General features: G+C 37.8%; 1 protein-coding gene across 2 annotated transcripts in view; it reads left to right on the top strand.

Annotated features, from left to right (window-relative positions):
* CTNNA3 (catenin alpha 3) overlaps positions 1 to 19,743 on the top strand; it is a 1,891,866-nt gene that overhangs the window by 964,023 nt on the left and 908,100 nt on the right. For both annotated transcript variants that reach the window (XM_069571817.1, XM_069571818.1), the window contains exon 8: positions 15,460 to 15,540. In XM_069571817.1, coding sequence (XP_069427918.1) covers positions 15,460 to 15,540 — 81 coding nt within the window. The remainder of the gene's footprint in view (positions 1 to 15,459; positions 15,541 to 19,743) is intronic.

The following is a 19,743-nucleotide window of genomic DNA, read 5'->3' as shown; positions in this document are numbered from 1 at the left end:
TTAAATCTTAACTTACATAGATAGCTATGTGGTCATAGCTATGACCTTACATAGGTTCGTGATCACTTTGTTTGTATCGTGGAACTGAGATTTAAAGAATATATGATTATTCAACATTTGCAAACCAAACAATGTTATACACCACATTAACAAATTAAAAGATAAAAACCATATGATAATCTCAATAGATGCAGAGAAAGTCTTTGACAAAATTCACCATCCATTTATGATAAAAAACCCTCCAGAAAGCAGGCAAAGAAGGAACATACCTCAATGTAATAAAAGCCATATATGATAAACCCACAGCAAATATTGTCCTCAATGGTGAAAAATTGAAGGCATTTCCCCTAAAGTCAGGAATAAGACAAGGGTGCCCATTTGGAAGTTTTAGGCATAGCAATCAAAGAAGAAAAAGAAATAAAAGGAATCCAGATTGGAAAAGAAGTAAAACTCTCACTGTTTGCAGATGACATGATCCTCTACATAGAAAACCCTAAAGATTTCACCAATTACTAGAGCTAATCAATGAATATAGTAAAGTTGCAGGATAAAAAAATCAACATACAGAAATCCCTTGCATTCCTATACAATAACAATGAGAAAACAGAAAGAGAAATTAAGGAAACAATTTCATTCATCACTGCAATGAAAAGAATAAAATACTTAGGAATAAATCTACCTAAAGAAACAAAAGACCTATATATAGAAAACTATAAAACACTGATGAAAGAAATCAAAGGTGACACAAATAGATGGAGAAATATACTATGTTCATGGATAAGAAGAATATAGTGAAAATAAGTATACTACCCAAAGCAATCTATAGATTCAATGCAATCCCTATAAAGCTACCAATGGTATTTTTCAGAGATCTAGAACAAAAAATTTCACAATTTGTATGGAAATACAAAAAACCTCGAATAGCCAAAGCAATCTTGAGAAAGAAGAATGGAACTGGAGGAATCAACCTGCCTGACTTCAGGCTCTACTACAAAGTCACAGTCATCAAGACAGTATGGTACTGGCACAAAGACAGAAATATAGATCAATGGAACAAACTAGAAAGCCCAGAGATAAATCCACACACCTATGAACACCTTATCTTTGACAAAGGAGGAGGCAAGAGTATACAATGGAGAACAGATAAACTCTTTAACAAGTGGTGCTGGGAAAACTGGTCAACCACTTGTGAAAGAATGGAACTAGAACATTTTCTAACACTATATTCAAAAATAAACTCAAAGTGGATTAAAGATCTAAATGTAAGACCAGAAACTATAAAACTAGAGGAAAACATAGGCAAAACACTCTCTGACATAAACCACAGCAGGATTCGCTATGACCCACCTCCCAGAGTAATGGAAATAAAAGCAAAAATAAACAAACAGGACCTAATTAAACTTAAAGCTTTTGCACAATGAAGGAAACTGTAAGCAAGGTGAAAGTGCAGCCTTCAGAATGGTAGAAAATAATAGCAAACAAAGCAACTGACAAAGATTTAATCTCAAAAATATACAAGCAGCTCCTACAGCTCAAGTCCAGAAAAATAAATGACCCAATCAAAAAATGGGCCAAAGAACTAAACAGGCATTTCTCCAAGGAAGACATACAGATGGCTCAAACAAACACATGAAAAGATGTTCAACATCACTCATTATCAGAGAAATGCAAATCAAAACCACAATGAGGTACCATCTCACACCAGTCAGAATGGCTGCTATCAAAAAGTCTGCAAATAATAAATGCTGGAGAGGAAGTGGAGAAAAGGGAACCCTCCTACACTGTTGGTGGGAATGCAATCCCACTGCTGCATATACACACCAAGGAAACCAGAATTGAAAGGGACCCGTGTACTCCAATGTTCATCACAGCACAGTTTACAATAGCCAGGACATGGAAGCAACCTAAATGTCATTGGCAAATGAATGGATAAGCAAGTTGTAGACATATACACAATGGAATATTACTCAACTATTAAAAAGTGTGCATTTGAATTAGTTCTAATGAGGTGGATGAAACTGCAGCCTATTATACAGAGTGAAGTAAGTCAAAAAGAAAAACACAAATACAGTTTATTAATACATATATAAATAATTTAGAAAGATGGTAACAATGGTCCTTTATGTGAGGCAGCAAAAGAGACACAGATGTAAAGAATAGACTTTTGGACCTTGTGGGAGAAGGCGAGGGTGGAATGATTTGAGAGAATAGCATTGAAAGATGTATATTATCGTATGTGAAATAGATCGCCAGTCCAGGTTCGATGCATGAGACAGGGTGCTCAGGGCTGGTGCACTGGGATGACCCAGAGGGATGGGATGGGGAGGGAGGTCAGACTGGCATTCACGATGTACACCCATGGCTGATTCATGTCAAGGTATGAAAAAACCACTACAATATTGTAAAGTAATTAGCCTCCAATTAAAATGAATACATTAATTAAAAAAATAAACATAAGAAGGACTCTTACCCATACTCTTACCCATTGAATATATCTATTACCATTATTTATTTCATTCACTCAACCATTACGGGAATAGATACACTCAAACTAAAAATAATCACCTACACAACCTGCTCCTTCTAGGCATTGCCTCAGGAATTATGTAAGATGCTATACCATTGAAGGATGAAACAGACAGAACAGGCTCTATCTTGAAAGCAGGACTCCATCTTGGGCCACACTGTGGACTTTGAGCCATATGCCCAGTTTCTATGGAAACAATATACCAACTGGAAAACCAGACCCCCGGATGGAAGAGTCCCAGGGCTCGTACCTAGATGCTCCGTGGTCTAAAAGAATACCCTAGTTATCTCTGTAACCGAATAGAATAATAAATTCTATTATGCTTATTGGGGTATGACCACAGGCCTATTGATAATTGTGCACTGTTAACTACCGAGGCTGAAGGCATATGAATCACAGGATAACTTTTATTGTAACTTTCATTTCCTTTGTTCAGACTAGTTTCAGGGAATTTGGGGAGGTGGGTTTGGGCACGTACACTCAGGGTATATAAGATTTTCACAAAAACTGGTTGGGGTCCTTGGCTAGGAGGAGACTCTGCCTAGGGCTCACCAGTGTAATAAACTGCACTCCCTTAAAGGAGGTGGGAGGGGGGTTCATGTTTGGGAATGCATGTAAGAATTAAAGATTTTAAAATTTAAAAAATAAAAAACTAAAATTAAAAAAAAATAAAGAATATCTGATTCCACCATTATAACTTTAAATAGCAGCTTTACGTAAATGATGTTTTAAATGTAATGAAATTGATATAAAATGTCCTGAACAAGCTGAGAAAATAAGTTGAATTTCAAAGGCAAAGAAATTATTTTAATCTGTTTGTATGTCAATAGCGCAGTTAATTAATTTAGTTCATTTTGATTGTGAGATTAGGCACATTTCTTATTTCATTGTTTTAAACCAGTCATTCCCAAAGCTCTGTATTTATTTAAACAGAAACAAGACACATGCATATGCATGTACAAACACACACCGACACACAACCTCTGAGACTGACAGGAGGTTTTCTATTATTTTGCTATGTCAAATAAAAATGTTTTGTTAACATTAAATAAAGCCATTTTAAAAATAAAATAAGTGACAAAATCTTTAACATGAAAGATGAAAATACTCTCGGTATAGAGAGTTCTTATGGTTAAATACCTTGATTATCTCTATTTTGTATTTTCACTGCATGAGCCTGAGACGCGCATTAGGGCTCATTACTTGCACGATATCCTTGGATTCCACTCTGAACCTAAGTAAAACGTTCAATTTTGAACATACTCCTTTTATTTAATAGTAACCACTGCATGATTTATAGGAATAGTCACTGACCTAGGAGCTGGCAAGATCTGAAATCCATTAAAGCAGGGGTCATGGCAAGTTTAGGTTAATGCTGAATCACTGAAATTAATAAACTCCATCTTTTCAATTTCTTCTTATTTAGAACAGTGTCAGTTCAAGAGTTTGCTGGGCTTGAGTGGAGGACAAGAAACTCTAGCAGCAAAAGAGGAATAATGGGAGGCAGGGACTGAGACAAATTATCATAAAATGCTTGAAGGGAAAATGGTGAGTCAAAGGCTGAGTGAGTTTAGAAAATAAAAATGTCAGGTTACTCTTGACTCTTCCAGTCGCTTTCAAAGTTACCTGTTGGTCACTGGACTGGATCTTTGCATCTGCACTTGCTCATGTGTATGACTGATTTTTCGTGGCAACATCATTAAAGGAGAAGGCCACAGTTTATATCCATCTCTGAGGTTCAATGGAGGAGAGAAACATCACCAGTAAATAACTTGCATGCTGTTGTAGTGCGAACCCACAGATATCTCTTTAGTGCTTGGGGCATATCTGTTGAATTCATGGGATCTGACATAGGCATCTCTGGTCTGAGAACACACACACCAGGCTACAGTATCCCATTCTCAGTGCTTGACTAGATATTTACTTGAGTATATTTCAACAGAAACTCCAGCACCACCTGTTCCAAGAGCTGGGAGGGACTGTAGAGGTCATTTAGTGCAATGGCCTCCTTTCACAGATTCAAAGAATAAGGACAAGAGAGGTGACTCAACTTAGTTAAGGTCACCCAGACTGCTTATATCAAAACTCTCATTTTCTGATCCTTGTATTAGTTTCATCCCCATACCAAGTTTATGTTGTACCTTCTTGTAAGGAATAATGATAATAGTCTTTGAATAAAAACACTGAATAAAATATTTGACAGCTAACAGGATGATTGGTAGTTTTTTTAGAATAATAATTTTTATCAAGAAATTTAATTATTTACTATTTATTTAACATTATTTACTATTAATAAAAGTGTGGTTAACTGTTTTTCCATCTGTTTCACACACAGACATTAACTGAGTGCCAAACTCTGAAGTTGGTACTAAAATTACAGACTTGGCAATTTAAAAGTTGAGTTAGAGCATAAATAAAAGTGAAGTAAGCCAGAAAGAAAAACACCAATACAGTATACTAACGCATATATATGGAATTTAGAAAGATGGTAATGATAACCCTGTATGTGAGACAGCAAAAGAGACACAGATGTATAGAACAGTCTTTTGGACTCTGTGGGGGAGGGAGAGGGTGAGATGATTCGGGAGAATGGCATTGAAACATGTATAATATCATATATGAAATGAGTTGCCAGCCCAGGTTCAATGCATGATACTGGATGCTTGGGGCTTGTGTACTGAGATGACCCAGAGGGATGGTTTGGGAGGGAGGAGGGAGGGGGGTTCAGGATGGGGAACATGTGTATACCTGTGGTGGATACATGTTGATGTATGGCAAAACCAATACAATATTGCAAAGTAATTAACCTCCAATTAAAATAAATACATTTATATTAAAAAAAAACAAAAAAAGATGACAAAAAGTTTCATAGATCCTAATAGAAATACAGATGAGAGGGGTTTTGATTTTTATGTCTTTTTTATTTTTAATTTTAATTTTTACTTTATTTTACTTTACAATACTGTATTGGTTTTGCCGTACATTGACATGAATCCACCATGGGTGTACTTGCGTTCCCAAACATAAACCCCCCTCCCACCTCCCTTCCCATAACATCTCTCTGGGTCATCCCCGTGCACCAGCCCAAAGCATCCTGTATCCTGCATCGGATGTAGACTGGCGATTCGTTTCTTACATGATAGTATACATGTTTCAATGCCATTCTCCCAAATCATCCCACCCTCTCCCTCTCCCTCAGAGTCCAAAAGTCCGCTCTACACATCTGTGCCTCTTTGCTGTCTCGCATACAGGCTCAAAAATATACAAGCAACTTATGCAGCTCAACTCCAGAAAAATAAACGACCCAATCAAAAAATGGGCCAAAGAACTAAATAGACATTTCTCCAAAGAAGACATATGGATGGCTAACAAACACATGAAAAGATGCTCAACATCACTCATTATTAGAGAAATGCAAATCAAAACCACAATGAGGTACCACTTCACACCAGTCAGAATGGCTGCGATCCAAAAGTCTGCAAGCAATAAATGCTGGAGAGGGTGTGGAGAAAAGGGAACCCTCCTACACTGTTGGTGGGAATGCAAACTAGTACAGCCACTATGGAGAACAGTGTGGAGACTCCTTAAAAAATTGCAAATAGAACTGATTTTTATGTCTTATTTTTTAATTGCATGGTTTTGATTGAGGACAATCCTCGGAAGAGAGGATTGAGGCGCTTGGACTGAGTTTGAGTTATGAATTAAGAATTTTCCTGTTGAATAAGAACTGATGAGTGTATTCCAAGATAAAGGTTTAGTGTTTGGAAAGCATAGGGAAATGCAAGTGTTTTAACAATGATGACACTCTTGATAAATACAGTAATAACTGCTAACATGCCTTGAGCCCTTACTACTTGCCATAACATGTACAACCTTCATCTCTTTATTCCTTACGATAACCCTATGATATAATTGCTATATTATCTTGATTTATCTATGAAAAAATATTCTATATTATCTTTAGTTGGTAAGAAAACTAAAACTTTGAGAGATTAATTTGTCCAAGGACACATAGCCATCAAGTGATGGAGCACAGATTCAAACAATTTTAACTGACTCCATAAACTTCTACACTACTCCTCTAATTATTTTTAAGATATAAATTTATATAAAATATTAATTTGGGTTTAAAAGTTACTGCTCATTCAGGTGTGGTAGATAAAGTATGAGATTAGACTCAGGTCAATTTAATCCTGTACTAGGTTTCCTCCCTGTGGGGTAAGTATTTAAACTTACTGAGCTTCAGTATCTTCATGTGCAAATGTGTGAAGAATGACTGTGAATGGCATCTGGGAAGATGCATGTAAAGTACTTAGCTGTGGCAGATATTTGACATAGTTGGTTCCCCCTCACTGCCTCCCAGTTCCACCCCAGCAGGCAGCTACCTGGGGTGGCATCCTACTTTCCCAAACACTATGAAAGTTCAAGACACTTGCAATCTTCAAACTGTTTCCCTTGATAGCTAAGTCATTCTGTTCTTATAAAGTTATTTTAAAAACCTCATTTCAAGTCTGAGAGTTAATTTTTTGTTTGTTCTAATTTCATTTTCATAGCACAAACCTTGCTTCAGAAAGATTTTTTAGGATACCATTTTAGGATGTTTTTCTGCCATGCCATTCTAGGAGATAATTCAGTTTTTATGTTTGTCTATTTGTATGTCTTCCATGCCCCCAAAATGTGAACTAGAATCTGTTCCTCTGCTATGTGTTAAGCATAAAATATTTTAAAACTATTTCTGTAGAGAGGAACTAATTTAAGGGCATCAAAACTCATCTTTACTATGAAATAAAGATTTCCCCTTTAAAGGGAAATGTGTCATTTTAAAAGGTTGAATAAAATGGCATACATTTAAAAAGCAAATAGAAAATATAACAAAATAATAACAACAAATTTTTCTTGGTTTTTAAACTCTGTATAGGTTTTCTGTCTGCACAAATAAAATTCTCTTTCGACTATGAGTTAGATAACTTTTCATTTGCTTTTAACCTCATCCCTTAATATTTGAGACTTCCTAGTATTTGTGAGGTCAGCATCATGGGCTTCCTATTTCAAATGTCTTCTTTTATCTGTACCATTGCAGATTTATATTGTGTAAACATGTTTCCAACACATTTTAAACAACTGTCTATGCAAGAAATTGTGCAAAACAGTAGCATATTCTATAATTTTTAAAGATAACATGGCCCTTTTATGGAACTTTAAAGTTGGAAATATGGGAACAATTTGGGACAAATCTTCATTTTATGGGTATAGAAATTAAGGTCTATAAATATTATGGGATTTGCCAAGGATCATTCCATCTTTCCTCTATTTATCAAAAAAATAACCTCTGAGATTTTACTATGTGCAAGCGCTGTGCTAGGTAATATGAGGGACAATTACATGTACAGAGTTTCTCTCCCTCAAGGACTGTACAGTCTAGTGAGAGATAGTGTTTTCTTTTCTTCACCCTCCAGCATCTGCCAGCATCATCCTGCCCAAGTTACTCATTCAGAGTCTTTAAGGCTATTTTCTTCTTCCTGACTGGCGCTGAAAACTCAGCCTTTGAGCACTGGTGCTGAACTGAATCTTGGAAGCAGAGTTTTAAGTACATAGAAAAGAATATATTTATTGCTTTGCCAGGCAGAGGGGGACACAGAAGGATCATGCCTCTCAAAACTATGTCCCAACCTTGAAGGATTTGGTGAAGTGTTTAAATGGCAACCCACTCCAGTATTCTTGCCTGGAGAATCCCATGGACAGAGGAGCCTGGTAGGTTACAGTCCATAGGATCTCAAAGAGTCGGACACAACTGAGCAACTTCACTTTCTTTCTTTTCTTTCTTTTATAGCAAAAGTTCAAGGGTAGAGTTGCTGATGAGGGTCAGTGTGGGCAGGGCCTGCACTCCTTTAACCTGGCCTCAGGTGGTCTCCTGATGAGTTTCTCAAGCTTATCAAACTGTGACATTCTCTTGGAACATCTTTCCTTTGGTGGGGGTTTTAGTTCTGCAGACCTGAAAGATACTATTATGTTTATCCCTTGAGGAAGAACCAGGACCCTGCCCCAGGGCCGCACTATTGTTTTTTGTGGGAAAGACTAAAGATCTCTTCAAGAAAATTAGAGATACCAAGGGAACATTTCATGCAAAGATGGGCACAATAAAGGACAGAGATGGTATGGATCTAACAGAAGCAGAAGATATTAAGAAAAGGTGGCAAGAATACACAGAAGAACTGTACAAAAAAGATCTTCATGACCCAGATAATCATGACCACGATGGTGTGATCACTCACCTAGAGCCAGACATCCTGGAATGCGAACTCAAGTTGTCCTTAGGAAGCATCACTAGGAACAAAGCTAGTGGAGGTGATGGAATTCCAGTTGAACTATTTCAAATCCTAAAAGATGATGCTGTGAAAGTGATGCACTTTATATGCCAGCACATTTGGAAAACTCAACAGTGGCCACAGGGGCTGGAAAAAGTCAGCTTTCATTTCAATATCAAAGAAAGGCAATGCAAAAGAATGTTCAAACTACTACACAATTGCATTAATGTCACAGGCTAGCAAGTAATGCTCAAAATTCTTCAAGTCAGGCTTCAACAGTACCTGAACTGTGAACTTCCAGATGTTCAAGCTGGATTTAGAAAAGGCAGAGGAGCCATAGATAAAATTGCCAATATCTGTTGGATCATAGAAAAAGCAACAGAATTTGGGAAAAGTATCTACTTCTGCTTTATTGGTTATGCCAAAGCTTCTGACTGTAGATCACAACAAACTGGAAAATTCTTCAAGAGATGGAAATACCAGACCACTTGACCTGCCTCCTGAGAAATCTGTATGCAGGTCAAGAAGCAACAGTTAGAACCAAACATGGAAAAGCAGGCTGGTTCCAAATTGAAAAAGACTACATCAAGGCTGTATATTGTCACCCTGCTTATTTAACTTATATGCAGAGTACATCATGTGAAATGCAAGGCTGGATGAAAGCACAAGCTGAAATCAAGACTGCTGGGAGAAATATCAATAACCTCAGATATGCAGATGACACCACCCTTATGGCAAAAAGTGAAGAGGAACTAAACAGCTCCTTGATGAAAGTGAAAGAGGAGAGTGAAAAACCTGGCTTAAAACTCAACATTCACAAAACTAAGATCATGGCATCTGGTCCATTACTTCATGGCATCTGGTCCATCACTTCATGGCAAATAGATGGGGAAACAATGGAAACAGTGACAGCCTTTATTTTCGTGGGCTCCAAAATTACTGCAGATGTTGACTGCAGCCATGAAATTAAAAGACACTTGCTCCTTGGAAGAAAAGCTATGACAAACCTAGACAGCATATTAAAAAGCAGAGACATTACTTTGCCGACAATGGTCCATCTAGTCAACACTATGGTTTTTCCAGTAGTCATATATGGATGTGAGAATTGTACTATAAAGAAAGCTGAGCACTGAAGAATTGATGCTTTTGAACTGTGGTGTTGGAGAAGACTCTTGAGAGTCCCTTGGACTGCAAGGAGATCCAACCAGTCCATCCTAAAGGAAATCAGTCCTGAACATTCATTGGAAGGACTGATGCTAAAGCTGAGACTCTAATACTTTGGCCACCTGATGCGAAGAACTGACTCATTGGAAAAGACCCTGCTGCTGAGAAGATTGAAGGTGGGAAGAGAGGGGGACGACAGAGGATGAGATGGTTAGATTGCATCACTGACTCGATGAACATGAGTTTGAGCAAGCTCTGGGAATTGGTGATGGAAGGGAAGCCTGGCATGCTACAATCCATGGGGTCAAAAGAGTCAGACTAGACTGAGTGATTGAACTGAGCTGACTGACTGTTTCTTGTCTACTCCTCCCTTGTCTATGTATCCCCTCCTTTCCTTGATTAGCATCTGTTTGAATTTGCTGTTTGGAACTCATGGAAGTATGAGTCTGTTCCCTACAAATGAGAAATGGACACAGAAGGCTTCCATGCCCAGTACCCCACGGGGTCCTGCTCAGTTTCATGACAGCCACTGCTTTAATTTTCACACTTTTCTTCTCTCCTGTGGACTGTTGCTGCAACCATCTAATTCTTTGGTGTGTCTCTATTCTTGATGCTAAGTCACTTCAGTCGTGTCCGACTCTGTGTGACCCCATAGACGGCAGCCCACCAGGCTCCCCCGTCCCTGGGATTCTCCAGGCAAGAACACTGGAGTGGGTTGCCATTTCCTTCTCCAATGCATGAAAGTGAAAAGTGAAAGGGAAGTTGCTCAGTCGTGTCCGACTCCCTGAGACCCCATGGACTGCAGCCCACCGGGCTCTTCCATCCATGGGGTTTTCCAGGCAAGAGTACTGGAGTGGGGTGCCATTGCCTTCTTAATCTCCTCAAATATCAGTACATTCTTCAAACTCTAGCCAGACTGGTATATTTGAAATAAAATTCTATCTGTATCTCATCTGCTCTGAGTTCCCAAGCTGTGATTGTGTATTGCCTAGAAAATAAAAGATTCATTAACGTATCTCATTAATGTTTGATGAATAAATATGGGAGTAGATCCTGTGGGACTTTGAACACTGTGATCAAAAGTTTGTTCTTAATTCCATGAGAAATGGGAGTAGAGGGAAGATTTTGGGAACAAAGAGGACAGAATTAGATCTCTAGTTTCTTTGCTTTACACCTTGAGAGTTGTTGTTGTTGTTTGTTTGTTTGTTTATTTCTTGCTCATTATTTTATTCTCAAATAAAAGGTGACTTGTGAAAAAGTAGGAACTCATTATACATTTGAATAAACAAAGGTATATTTTGGAACAGTGCTGTTGAATACAGCTTTCTGAGATAAGAGATAGGTATCTGTGCTGTACAATACAGAAGCCACTAGACACATGTGGCTATTGTTCATTTTAAAATAAACTGAAGAATCAAATTTTTAATACTATTTAATTTGAATAGCCACATATGACTGTTAGCTATCATATTGAACAATGCAGTGTTAGAAAGTCCTCCCTAGCCAGGGTCCCAAACATGATACAGATGAAACACTCAAACTCAGATAATTCAAGGAGAGTTTATTTATGTAGCGATGTTTTCCAAATATGTAGGTAGCTTTAGGGAACCACATGAGAGAGTGTAATTGACTGCGGTAGTTGTATGGGAGCAATGGTTAAACGGAATTCACTGGAAGACTCATAATGAAGATTTATATGGCTAGATCACATTGGGGCAGGTTTCCTTTTTCTCTTTCCTGTGTTTCCATCCCCTTACCCTACCTTTCTTCTCTTGCACCCCAACGTTTTATTGGGTCCTTGCTCGGTTTATCCAGATTTATTTTGCTCAGTCAAAATATTCATAATATTATGACTATTTATATTATAGCATTCACAAAGTTATAATATTCATAATAAAATTATTATATTCAATAATAAAATAATGGAGTTTCATTGAATGAAGTCTGTACTCAACTGTTTTTTTTGTTTTTACTTGTGTTGGCTTTTTTTTTTTTTTTGGCTCTTTATTTTATTTTATTTTTACTTTACAATACTGTATTAGTTTTGCTGTACATTAACATGAATCCACCACGGGTGTACATGAGTTCCCTATCCTGAACCCCCCTCCCACCACCCTCCCCATATCATCTCTCTGGGTCATCCCAGTGCACCAGCCCCAAGCATCCTGTATCCTGTACTGAACCGTGTAAAACTGTTCTTTTTGAGATAGTCTTTCCTGGCAGTGTATTTACTGATGAAGAATATGATTGCTTTCCCTGTACAGTGCTGATCTGTGCTGTGTTTTCCGAGTTTTTCTCCTCGCCTTTTACTGTAAGTGGTACATTTTTCCATTAGTAGGACTGTGCTGACCCTAAATGTTCCGTTAAAGCTTCCTTTGAGGGGCAGCTTCTCTTCTGAGCATTGGGAATACAGGCAGCTCTTGACTGTTAGCTGTGATTATGTTTTAATATCCTGCCCTTTCGGTCCCTTACTTCAGCACACACAATTCACCTTCAGTCCCAGCTCATTGCTTGATGATTTGTTGCGGCTTTGAAAACAGAAGGAATGAGGGCTTTTAAGTAGGATGGGGCTATTTCTTCTTGCTTTATTTATTTTTATGCCATGCAAAAGGATTAAAGAGGCATAAAATGGCTTGACTGAGCCAAATAAATCTGTATAAACAGAGCAAGGACCCCATAAAAAGCTGGGAGTGAAAGAGAAGAAATGTCGGGGATGGGGATGGGAACCCAGGGATGAGAGAAAGGAAAGCTTTATATTGCTTGAATTATAGTGACTGTTTTTTATTATCTGGAGAACAAAATGTCTTTGACCCAATTAAACCTTTTAAACTAAGGGGAAACTCTGAGGAGAAATTAGGAAATCATCTTTGTAGTCCTTATTTAATCGCTTTATGCTGTCACCCACTGTCATCCTTTGTTAAAGTTTTCTATGTCATTGCTGTTAACTCTGAGAAATTTGACATCTTTTAATTGTTCTGATGAATCATATCACAGAAACTAGTGAGTTTTTATGACCAACACCACAGAAATCTTTCGTGTTATTCCTGATGCCTGTGTGTGTTGGGGTGGGAGGTGTCTCTTGGTCTGTCCTATTCCTTCCTCCGACTGACGGTGTCTGCTTTTGTGAAGTGGAAAGAGATAATCAAGAGCTAACATTGCATTAAACTAGAGAATAAGGGATAGATTCTTTAGGTAAAATTGAAACTGTCTTATAGCCTACTGTACTGGTGGCAATCCAAGTAATTGCCACCATGGCCTTACTGCTCTGACATTTAGAATTATATTTATCTCTCCTACTTTCTCCCTTCTTCCTTTCCCCACTTCATTCATTGGAGACAGTGTCCATCATGCACACACTGTATACTCACTCTCAAAAAGAAAATGTGGTAAAGGGCTTAATAACCTACTGTGTTTCCCCCACGAGGTATCTGTAGATGTGTGGGGTCAATTGTTGGCTGTCATAGTGCCTGAGCATTGTTACTGGAATTTAGTAGACTGGTCTGTGGATGCCCCATAACTTTCTGTGTACTGAAGGGGCTTAAATGATAATGCTTTTGAATCATAAATATCAGTAATGTTACTGCTGAGCAAAGCTAGATCTAACTGAGGTTTACATGGGTACCAGCAACCTTGGCTATCAGAGGATTTTAGTTGTGCCTTGATGAGCAGATTCTAAAATCTCTTATAGTAGGTTCTTAATAAAACTATGTTGTGTTTTGAATCAAGTTGTTTATTTATAAATTAGTCAATACTATTTAATAAATTTGGAGAAGGCGATAGCACCCCACTCCAGTACTCTTGCCTGGAAAATACCATGGACGGAGGAGCCTGGTGGGCTGCAGTCCATGGGGTCATGAAGAGTAGAACATGACTGAGCGACTTCACTTTCACCTTTCACTTTCATGCATTGGAGAAGGAAATGGCAACCCACTCAAGTGTTCTTGCCTGGAGAATCCCAGGGACAGTGGAGCCTAGTGGGTTGCTGTCTATGGGGTCGCACAGAGTCGGACATGACTGAAGCTACTTAGTAGCAGCAGCAGCATATAAGTTACTTTCAAGAATTAAAAAAAAAAAAGATATATTTGCCAACATCAAGATTCTAACATTATTGTAAAGGTGATTAACCTGTACAGAAACAAAATGAGCATTTTGGGAAATTTTAAAAATGCTATCAGAACATTTTATCAGAACAAGCAGAAGTGAGGGCTTACTTTTGAGCATAGGTATTGGGGGGTAACTCTGAGTGGAAACCATTATGAAACAGGTAGGATTTTAATAGAAAATGATATGGGGAGACACTTGCTTCAGTCAAAGATATATCTAAGAACTTGGGAGAAGAGAGAGAAATGTATAGAAATATTGTTACTGTAAAGAATAGGACTTAAAATGATGTGGCAGAAGATTGGACTAAAAACACAGATATGGGTAGAGTATAGATGGTTTTGAACTTCTTATAAAGGAGTCTTTCCACTTGGAGATATGGATTCATATATGAGTTCAGTCATTGGGAGCAGTGTATGGCAGATTGCCTAATGTTCTATGCTTCCTCTCAATGCCCTTTCATACCATCCATGATGTAAACTCCTTCAGTTATCAGCTGCTTAAACTTGCTTTCCTGATTTTCAAGGTCTCCTGTCAAGAGCCCTTTTAGTTTGTAATTTTAAATAGTAGCAATATTCCTAGAGGTGAAACACATAATGATTTTTTTTCAATCTCTTTTATATAAGATATCACTAGAAAAGTATGATTAGATTCAATTCAGTTGTCTCCCACAAAAGTAATATGTAGAAAATACCAACCAAGGTGACTCTCTATGTGCTTAATAGCCTAAAGATTTAGGTTAAGGATACAATAGAACTGTTCGGCTTAAAGGACAAGAAGGTGTTGCACAAATTATCCCAAAGAGCCAAAAACAGCGTCCAGTTTTTACTTGAAACAATTTGTTCTTGGAATATTGTCAGCTAAATTTGTGGTCAACTTTTGCAAATTGTATGAATTTGCACTGCATATTTTATTTAGTGTTTAGCAAAACTCCAATATGGCTCTGCATAACTTACACAATACCCCACGAAAATGACTTCAGAAACTCCCACAGAAGTTGACAAATTGGGCATCTAATGCTTTTAAGCTAATTGCATGCTGCAGTTAAAGAGTCAACTTGTTAAGAATGAAGATCATGGTTTCTTGGAGATAATGCTCTGCCTACTGCCACACTGAATGCAGCCCAACCCTATATCAAAAATATTACAGAAGCTTAAAGAAGAAAATAATGTGAACTTTAATCACCATTCAAACTTACTCTTCAGTGAAGTACTCATGAATCATATGCAGTATCATAGCAGTTTTGAGACCTATTCTTGAATGTTCAAGCTGTTATTTTCAGGAAATTTAGAAAGCAGATTGCTAAGTGATAAAGAGTAATTCAATACCATTGCTTATACCATTTTTTTTTCTCCCTTGCAGACTGGAAAAAAGGAAAGGAGTAATACCCTCAATATTGCAATAGAAAATATGTGTAAGAAGACAAGAGACCTTCGCAGACAGGTGAGTGAAGAGAAAGATATGGAGACAAACACCAAGTAGAAGGAACCTTTTTTTTTTTTTCTTTTCAAATTAATTTAGAACACAGAGCAAGAACAGTGAAAATATACTTTCCACATTTACATAACTCACCCATTTTTGTAGCAAACATAAAGTAGAAGAAAGTGACAATATCAGGCAGGGTTACTTTCAAATGCTGGCCCTGCTGTCATCAGTTATGAGATCTCAGGAACAGATTTCACCTTTCTAAGCCTCTCCAGACCCAGAAAATGGAATTAATAATACATGATAGGGCTATGAGGTTGAAATGAAATGCCTCCGAGTGCCTGGAACATAGTAAATTTTTAGAGACTGTTGGTAAATTGATTATATTAGATGAAAATCTGAGTTTATTATCCAAATGTTTAGAGGAAACAGCTAGTCATTTGGAGACCTTACCAATTTCCCCTTCTAACTCTTCAGGATGCTTCAGAAATTAATTCTTGTTTAAGGCTCCTTTTAACCTTAGGCTATCAGGAACATAGGATTAGAAAGGATTTATTAAGTATAAGAGAAGTCTAGTATATGTCATAAGTTATATTTTTATTCCTCCAGAAATATGAAGACTTAGTCATTTTTTAAGACTTTTGCTTTCTGTTCCTTTCTGCTATTTAATAACTGGAGTTCTTTTGCACATACAGCTTTAACTTGGTCACCATTAACTTATAAAAGAAGGGCAAAAATGTTTCACTCATAAGCTTTTAATGCAATATATTATTGTGGTTTAGTGGGAAGATGTAGTAAAATGGCCTGAACAATCTTTTAATTCAGAAGTAGATTTGGAAATAGAACAAATAGGGATCCTCAGCCAGGTATTATTTGCTGTGTAAAAGCACAATTTTGAAGGCTGGGGAAATTCCAGTTTCTCAAGTTTTTGATCTGAATGCAAATCCTATGTCTACTATCAGCACTTAAAATCATGAAATCTTAGAGCTGAAAGGAACTTAGCACCACCTGTCTTAAGATGCAGACGAGAAAGCAGGCCATTAGGGTGAGGCGACCTGCCTGAGGAAGGAACACCGAACCAATACCCAGCCATAACCTACACCCAGCTCAGGAATTCTCACCCCCACGACTATCCTCCCGGTTAGCTGTGTAATTTTCATTCTCTGTCTTCAGGATTCTACCCCATCTGCTCTTCCCAGAACTTGAAAAATTTGTTACTATGAGCTTTTAACAACTGTGTTTTTCATTCCAGTATCTCTAGACTGCCTTCAACAACGTTATGCACAAAGAATTGATGTACATTTATACCTCCAAAGCTTTTGGAATCATTATTTATCTTAAAAAAAAAAAGATAAAGCAATCCTTTGTGGGTAGGATTACCAGATTTAGCAAATCAAAGTACAGGATGCCCAGTTAAATTTGAATTTCAGATTAACAGCAAACAAATATTGCATGGGAACATAATTATACATACATACATATATATATATATATATTTTAAAAAGCTGTATTTATCTGAAATTCAAATTTAACCAGGAACCTTATATTTTATCTCAAAATCATACTTTGATTTCAACCCCACATCATCAGTGAGATAGGGAAAGAGCATGGGGTTATTAATACTTCATAGTAAAAGGGTGTAATAGTAGGCTCATAGAGAACTGCTCTGTTCCAGAGTTATGAAAATTTCCTGTGGTTTCACAGGTCCATATCTTATTATTTTTTGGTTAAATATTGCTGTTTAACGAAGCACCAAGAATAATAGCAACCACTTTATTGTTTCATGATTCCATGGGTTGGCTGTGTAGGGATGTCAGGGGGTCCCTTTCTATAGCATTTTCACTTGCAGTCTCCCATGTGCTGGTAGTTAAAATGATGTCTGGATTCAGGGCTCAGTATTTGAGACATCAGTGCTGCTTCTTTTTCCCTCTCTCCATGTGGTGTCTAATCTCCCAAGTCCCCATTCATGTGGCTTCTCTCTAGCATGCGAGTCTGGATTTCTTACATGCTGGTTCAAGGATCCAAGAGAAGAAAGATGGAAGTTGCAGGCCCTCTTAATGCCTGAGCTCAAAAGTCACCAGGATATCATTTCCTCCACATTCTATTGATCAGAATACTACAAGTTCTGCTCCAGGTCAACAGGAACAAGCAAAAACATTCTCTTACGGGAAAAGTGGAGTGTGTATATAGGAAGATGGGATTGTCAGGAGCTGTCTTTGGAGACATCCATGGTCTTCAATGTGAGCTGAGGCAGTTGCTATGATTTGTTCTCAGGATCCTTGCTTGCCTTCCCAAGAATTTCATTTTCCATCGTGATGTTTATGCTTGTGGCAATAATAAAAGCTAAGCAACATGAGTCATCTCCACCTCTTCTTCTTCTTGCAAAATTTGTTAGGCAGTTGATTTTAAGCATCTTCTATATACTTTTCACGCAGGAAGGAGGAAGCCCCTACCCTTACAATGTTTTTCTTCAGAATGTTTAATATTCTTGTTCTAGATCTGTGGGTTTTTGTTTGTTTGTTTGTTTTTAGTTAAAAAAAATAAAGCCCATCTCTCTGCTGATTCATTTGAATTCATTTGTTTACCCATAGCCTGTCCATTGACGATACAGAAACATTTTAGCTCAGAGGATCCGTGTCATCTGCAATGAATGAGATAGATTGCTTAGGCATAGCTGGGAAGAAGCAGATTATACGTTTTGGAGTAACATAGATAAATGTCTTACATGTAACTTATTGTTCCTTTGTTTCAAATAAATAATTTGTCTTTTCTTGCTCTGTGATTTCATTGGCTGTTGTACTAAAGAACAAAGACAAAAGTCATGGGCATTGTGTTTTAGCTTCTGTGTAATTTGGCCCCAACTTAATTCTCATAATTCTTCTTTTGCTTTCTTCCTTTAGTTTTTCCTCCTCACCACACCAGCACATTAACCTTTCCTCTGGATGGTGTATTTACTCATCACTAAATTTCCCAACACTTCCATCTCTACCTACAGACACATATGCATCGTTGTATATAAGGATTGTTTAACTTGGTGCCTGACTTGTTCTGCTTATTCCCTATATAACTCCTAATTGATTGAGAAAGTTTAAAACAGATATGAATGCTACTTCTGCCATGAAACCTTTGCCATTTTTATCAGTTAGAATTCTTCTTTTTTTCTTCCTGGAGCACTTATAGCATTGATAGTTGTTTTAAAGCAGTAACCATATTCTGTTTGTGTTTCTCTTATTTAGTGGCTTTTTCTTCACAATGGATTTTAAATCCTTAAAATGATAGTTATAACAGCATCTCTCATTTAGCAAATGCTTTCCATAGCTCTCTGACCACTGTAGTAGTTACATTATTGGATTTTATCCCTGAAAAAGGAAACAATGCGATAGCATTACTATCAGAATCCCTCAGGTGAGTCAGTTTACCCAGCAAACGGTAGAGCTGAGGTTTCAGCTCAGTTCAGTTCAGTTCAGTCGCTCAGTCGTGTCCGACTCTTTGCGACCCCATGAATCGCAGCACGCCAGGCCTCCCTGTTCATCACCATCTCCCGGAGTTCACTCAGACTCACGTCCATCAAGTCCGTGATGCCATCCAGCCATCTCATCCTCTGTCATCCCCTTCTCCTCCTGCCCCCAGTCCCTCCCAGTATCAGAGTCTTTTCCAGTGAGTCAACTCTTCACATGAGGTGGCCAAAGTGCTGGAGCTTCAGCTTCAGCATCATTCCTTCCAATGAATATTCAGGTCTGATTTCCTTTAGAATGGACTGGTTGGATCTCCTTGCAGTCCAAGGGACTCTCAAGAGTCTTCTCCAACACCACAGTTCAAAAGCATCAATTCTTCGGCGCTCAGCTTCTTGATAGTCCAACTCTCACATCCATACATGACCACAGGAAAAACCATAGCCTTGACAGACCTTTGTTGGCAAAGTAATATCTCTGCTTTTTTTTAATATGCTGTCTAGGTTGGTCATAACTTTTCTTAAAAGGAACAAGCGTCTTTTAATTTCATGGCTGCGGTTACCATCTGCAGTGATTTTGGAGCCCAAAAGTTAGTCTGTCATTGTTTCCATTGTTTCCCCATCTTTTTGCCATGAAGTGATGAGACCGGGTTCCATGATCTTAGTTTTCTGAATGTTGAGTTTTAAGTCAGCTTTTTCACTCTCCTCTTTCACTTTCATCAAGACGCTGTTTAGTTCCTTTTCACTTTCTGCCATAAGGGTGGTGTCAT

The sequence above is a fragment of the Ovis canadensis genome, chromosome 25 (genome assembly GCF_042477335.2).
Source record: "Ovis canadensis isolate MfBH-ARS-UI-01 breed Bighorn chromosome 25, ARS-UI_OviCan_v2, whole genome shotgun sequence".
Lineage (NCBI taxonomy): Eukaryota > Metazoa > Chordata > Mammalia > Artiodactyla > Bovidae > Ovis > Ovis canadensis.
The sequence above is the reverse complement of the archived record's forward strand: the minus strand, read 5'-3'. Positions and strand labels throughout refer to the sequence as shown.